General features: G+C 34.4%; 1 protein-coding gene across 1 annotated transcript in view; it reads left to right on the forward strand.

The window, feature by feature from the left end:
- Positions 1-4,195, forward strand: part of LOC104461938 (neural cell adhesion molecule 2-like) — a gene marked incomplete at both ends in the record, with an annotated part of 20,502 nt that extends 16,307 nt beyond the window's left edge. The window contains 2 exons of the mRNA XM_010073692.1: positions 3,414-3,578; positions 4,035-4,195. Coding sequence (XP_010071994.1) covers positions 3,414-3,578; positions 4,035-4,195 — 326 coding nt within the window. The remainder of the gene's footprint in view (positions 1-3,413; positions 3,579-4,034) is intronic.
- Between the last annotated feature and the right edge of the window lie 1,933 nt (positions 4,196-6,128).

Raw genomic sequence — 6,128 nt, forward strand, 5'->3', positions numbered from 1 at the left:
ATTATATTCCAGTACTAAATTCTTGCAACAAATTTCTGAAATCTCTGTCCTGAACTGTTCAGGTCTCTTGTTATTCCCATATTTAAAAGGATTCAGAATCTTCTGGTATCTTCCTGTTGTCCTTGGACTTACCTCACAGATAATGTCAAGATAAAGGCCTTAGTTTTCTAGAATATTTCAGATTCTTTTTCTTTAGAAATTACACTGAGCATAGGAAAACTAGATCAACGTGATCCTTCTTGATTTTGAGAAAAACCTAGAAAGTATTGTCAGTGACAGGAAAATCTATCAATATGGGTTTATCTAATATTAATATGCATGTCATCCATTGAGAACCTAATTGAATTCATTTATCAGAATTAATGTCCAAGGTGTCATATTCCGAATTTCATCCTATTTGGTGTACTTTTTAATGTTGAATGTAAGCTGATATTAGCCTCAGTTTTATATTAGTGTTTCTTTTTTAATAAACAAGTGAAATTCCATCTTGAATTTAATTAAGTGTTAATGCTGATTTTGGGAGGATTATAACCTTTCTTTACAGGAATCAAGTGTTCAGCTTTATTCCCAACTGTACCATTCATCTATGTGAGTTCAGTCATTTTATTTAATTTGCCTCAGATTAAACATTTGTAAAACGGGTATGTGTAATAAAGTGACTTAATGGAAGCCAGTTTTCTGAATGCGTAACTATGCTAAGGAAAAGAAGTCCAGAGAGACACAAACTATTATAATAGAAAATGATGTTTCCTTGTAAAAATTTCAAAAGTATGCTATGCATTCTGGAGAGATGAGGAAAAGCTCTGATAAAAAGAGTAGAAATGATTTCCACTCCATTCTGCTGGAGGATTTTCATTATATTGTATGGAAAGTACATCCATACATGTTGAGATGGTTCATCAAGATTAAGGACCTGTTTTATACACAGTTCAATGTTCTCATGTCTTTGTTGCCTTTTAAAATATTCTCTGACACCTAGAAATCTCTCATTGGCTCTATTGTAGTTTCTTTTGCAAGGCCTTCATAATTTGGGTCTCATTGTGTAAACCTACCTACTTTACAATCCACTGATATTTTAGTCAATTAAAAATAAATTATCTTGATTCCCTTTTCTCTTGTTTCCTTTTTAGTTTCCAATGAACTGCTTTAACAGGTCAATTTCAGCTAGGGCATGAAAAATGTCTGTATTTTGAAAACCAAATGACGTACTATTGAGGTGGCTTATGTATCCCTCTGTGTTGACTGTAAGCAAAATGCTGGATGAGACAGTAGTTTCAAGCTTTGATCTCTTTAAGACAGTATCTAGTGTGGTAAAGCTTTAACTATTTATGATGACTCTTTTTGTTTCCGGGTGCTGGCAATGTTTAAGATTCTGTCAATTTAAAATAGGGGCATCCAAACTAATGTGTCAAGGTTTCTCCAAAAATGCTTTTGTTCACTTACACATTGGTCAGTTTGAAATAATCTAGTCAAGAAGAAAGGTCAGCAAGGTTTAGTTGCTCCTCTGTTTAATATGCATATATACCTTGTTGATATTTCATGAACTGAGAGAATGTATTTCTTTGACCACTTAACTGGTATCTCTATTGAAACTGATATTACATTAGTGTAAAGCATAACCTTCATAGACGCAATACTTTTAATAGAATTAAAATAGGCAGGACTGAAAGACAAAGATCCAAATGTACAGGTCATGAACAGTAAATCTTTAGTCATGTGAATGGTCCTACTGAAAACATGATTATTGTTTAAATCTGTGGAGATAATTTACACTAGTAAAGTTTAGTTGGATCAATCCCCTTATCTTTACTGACAGGACTTAGAATTACCTGACAAAATAAATAATCCACTTTTAATGTGTTGTTTGTGTTTTCCTCTTCTCCAATATCATCATCAATCAGAATCTTTTCTGTTCCTTAGAGAGGCCAGGGAAATGCTCATGATCTCATTTCTGCTTAGAAATTGTTGTAGATGCAGGAGATGTTTGTGATAACAGGCATTTGGAAGCTAATTCTGACTTTGAAAATAGTCTTTTGTCTCCTAACAGAAATCACTAGATTTTTTTATTTTTTTTTGTGAAACCACTTATGTGGAAAATTAGACCTTTTTTGTTCTGCAAACAATATCTGTGATTTCCTTTGGAAAGGTGAAGAATGAGTATCACAATAATGTCTTGAAGTGGACAGATAAGTCTGGAGTTATTTACAAAAATGTTACTAAATGCAAGCTATATAGATGCCAGGGGCATCCTATTAATGGATATTAATGTTCCGAAGAAAGAAGCTGTATTCTTGCTTTTAGGGAAAATGTTATTTTAGAAAATATTAAATATATGTAGTTATCAGCATTATGTGAGCAGACAGGGGAAATCATTTTTGCTCAAATCTTGAAATAAAACTAGATGTCCTAAACTAGGCATATAGAATAGAATATTTCAGTTATGTATATTTATTTCTTTTTACAAATTGTTTTCAAGAAGTTGGCATTGTCAGCAGGATTATCAATGCATATGAAAATCAGGCAATTTTTATGTAGGTTCTTATGAGAAGTGGCTGTTGGTAATTCCACAGAAATAAGCTCAAAAGAAGCCTACAGCAAACAAGGCAGAATGAGAAAAAATAAAAAAAAGTTATGATTGCACTGGTGAAAAATAAGCTGTTTTGATAACTGTGTGTGTGCCAAGGATTCAAATGGACTGGTCAAGCCTTGATCAGCCCTCAGAATTGTTTTCAGGTTTTATTATTTCTGTACCATCTGGTCAGAACTCATTCTAACATCTGGAGACATGCCTGCCTACTAAGTTGTGGCTAGCCAACAAGAACTGAGAGGAAATAATTTGGAAGGGTTGATTATGTGCCAATAGACTCTACGTGTAAGTAATTTAATTTTTTTTTTAATAATTTGGTATATTACTAATGTGAACTGCAACAGTTACACTTTGAAGATATGCTTTTAAGTGTTTCTCACATACAAGTATATATTTGTCTAACCAATTTCCTTCTATCCTTCTTTGAGTGTAAGTGATATTAGAGTTCTATTCACATTAATTTTTCTAATGTTAATATTCTCGTATTTTTCATATGTATATAATTCAGAACGTGACGATACCAATTGGGAAGCTGGTGTCTTGAACATCAAAATGCAGTCCAGAATACTTTCCTTATGTTTAGAATGTTCACATTCTTATGTAAAAAACACTGTCATCATGCAGAACAATTTTTGTCATGCTAAAATCACCTCCCTTCTATACATAATGCCAATTTATGTCCCAGGAGTTAATGCATTTTTGAGGATAGCATAATAGCAGACTCTTCTCTCAAATATTTTTTTTAAACATATTAATTCTTCCATAGCACATTCTTTCAGATTTTGGAACCTACTGGCTGATTTATACATGATTTTTGTTTTTTTAGGAATGGTAAACTTATTGAAGAAAGTGAAAAATATATGCTAAGAGGAAGCAATACAGAACTAACAATAAGAGATATTAAAAATATTGATGCGGGTCCTTATATCTGTAATGCTAAAAACAAAGCAGGAAATGATAAAAAACAGACATTCCTTCAAGTTTTTGGTAAGTACTTCATAGTATGTTCCATCCTTCCTTTTTGAATTTAAACAATAGGGAACTGAGGTTATAATTAAAAATTTTCAGTGGAACAGTATTCCTGCAAGGTGTCTACTGATGCAGCAAACCACTGTCTGTATTATTTTTCAGCTTTTTTCTTCTTATTGGCTACTTTAACCTTCACGCTTAAATTTAATTTTGAAAGTGCTGTCTCTGGCATTTCCTTCCCTCTTATTCAGATACAGTACAATGGGGTGTATCAGAAGGGGGGTGTATCCTGGGGTGTATCAGAAGGGGGGTGGTCAGTAGGTCAAGAGAGGTTCTCCTCCCCCTCTACTCTGCCCTGGTGAGACCGCATCTGGAATATTGTGTCCAGTTCTGGGCCCCTCAGTTCAAGAGGCCATAGCACATTCTTTCAGATTTTGGAACCTACTGGCTGATTTATACATGATTTTTGTTTTTTTAGGAATGGTAAACTTATTGAAGAAAGTGAAAAATATATGCTAAGAGGAAGCAATACAGAACTAACAATAAGAGATATTAAAAATATTGATGCGGGTCCTTATATCTGTAATGCTAAAAACAAAGCAGGAAATGATAAAAAACAGACATTCCTTCAAGTTTTTGGTAAGTACTTCATAGTATGTTCCATCCTTCCTTTTTGAATTTAAACAATAGGGAACTGAGGTTATAATTAAAAATTTTCAGTGGAACAGTATTCCTGCAAGGTGTCTACTGATGCAGCAAACCACTGTCTGTATTATTTTTCAGCTTTTTTCTTCTTATTGGCTACTTTAACCTTCACGCTTAAATTTAATTTTGAAAGTGCTGTCTCTGGCATTTCCTTCCCTCTTATTCAGATACAGTACAATGGAGTGTTACATTGTTAATTCACTCTGGTTTTCCTTTAAAAGTTGTCTGCTTACAAGAAAACCAAGAGGGGAAAGATGGGAAATTCTACAAGGGAGAGGGGAAATTCTACAAGGGGAAAAAAAACAGTTAATTTGGACTTCTAAGCAGTGCTGCTTTTATATAAGAAGACACCATGAAGAAGTGTTCCTGATTTTTTAATTTGGTTTTCTTTCTTGAGTTTTATTTTTTTACATGATGGCAGATGTAGTCACAAAAATATTGTCTGATCTGAGTTTCAAAGGATAAAAGTAATAACATGAAAACTGTTATTTCTCTTTCTATGCTCTACTGCCCAATCTGTGTTCATGATCCTCTCCTTTATGTAGAACTGATAATTTCTTTGAAGTTTTGTGTAGCTATTATCTAGTGTGCGTAGGCATCTGTGAGAACGTAGAAAATGTCCATTGTGCAGGATAAAAGCTGTACCTTAGTTATGAAAAACCTCCAAAAAGTAATATGTTGGGGTTTTTCTTTACATTAGCTATAGCTTGTAGTAGAGAGAAAGACCATTTATGTTTGAACAGCTGAAGCATCTATTTAAGACCATGGGAAATTAAATGTTAAGTCCCAGTTAAAACTAATAGTAATTTGTACAAAGTGAAACAGTTCTAATGGGAGAGGCTGATCTGGTAGTTTGCACTGGACAAGCCAAACTGTTGGGTTGGATAATGTTGTCATTTGTGATCTGTGAGCCTGAGGCTGAAGCCATGGTGTCAGGTGAATGGGTTAGTTCACTAACACTGTGTGCCTTCCACAGTGTTTCCTATTGGGAAACTCTTCATAGCCCTGCATGCTGTGCTTTCTTCAGTCTTCCATATGCAAGATGGGTTGCCTAACCATTGGTCTACTTTGTTGTTCTGAGGTGCTTGAAAGTTCTTCCTACTTTTCAAAGGAAAGAACATGAAATATAACTTTAAATTTCATCCCAGCCTCAAGATATACAGCATCTTGAAGATTTTTGTGGAAAATCAAAACATTTTGTTAAATTGTATTTCCAAAATTAAAAACAACAAAAATATTTGAAGGAATAGAAAAGACTTGCTAGTGTTGGTATGAGTTTAGGGAAGTTTCAGACAGGAATAATTTTGTGTGTTATTCAAGAAATTTTAAGCATGGTTGAAATATACTTAGTTTTTGCCTAGGGCAAGGTAACTTTTTAATGCAAGGAACAAGGAAAGGGAGACACCAGACTAGGAGTGAGTATTTCCTGTATATGTTCTTCCATCTTTTAATAACCACTATTCTGCTGACTCCCTGGAAAGCTAATTCCAAATGATTTAATAGATACCATGAGTTTGTTTAATCCTTTTTGAACCTAGAAATCTGTGGTGCTTTAACCTTGGCTGGACGCCAGGTGCCCAAAAAGCCGCTCTATATCTCCCCAGCAGAATAAGGGGGAAGAAAATAAGATTAAAAACTCATGGGTTAAGATAAAAGCAGTTTAGTAAAGCAAAAGCCAAGGCCACACGTGGAAGCAAAGGAAAAAGCAGAGATTTTATTCTCTACTTCCTGTCAGCAATGTCTGGCCACTTCCTGGGAAGCAGGGCTTCAATACGCATAGCGGTTGCTCCCAGAGATGAACATCATAACAACAAATGCCCCCCTCCTCCTCCTTTCCATTAGCTTTTATTGCTGAGCTGGTGTCATA

Source organism: Pterocles gutturalis, unplaced genomic scaffold (assembly GCF_000699245.1).
Source record: "Pterocles gutturalis isolate BGI_N339 unplaced genomic scaffold, ASM69924v1 scaffold32102, whole genome shotgun sequence".
Taxonomy (NCBI): domain Eukaryota; kingdom Metazoa; phylum Chordata; class Aves; order Pterocliformes; family Pteroclidae; genus Pterocles; species Pterocles gutturalis.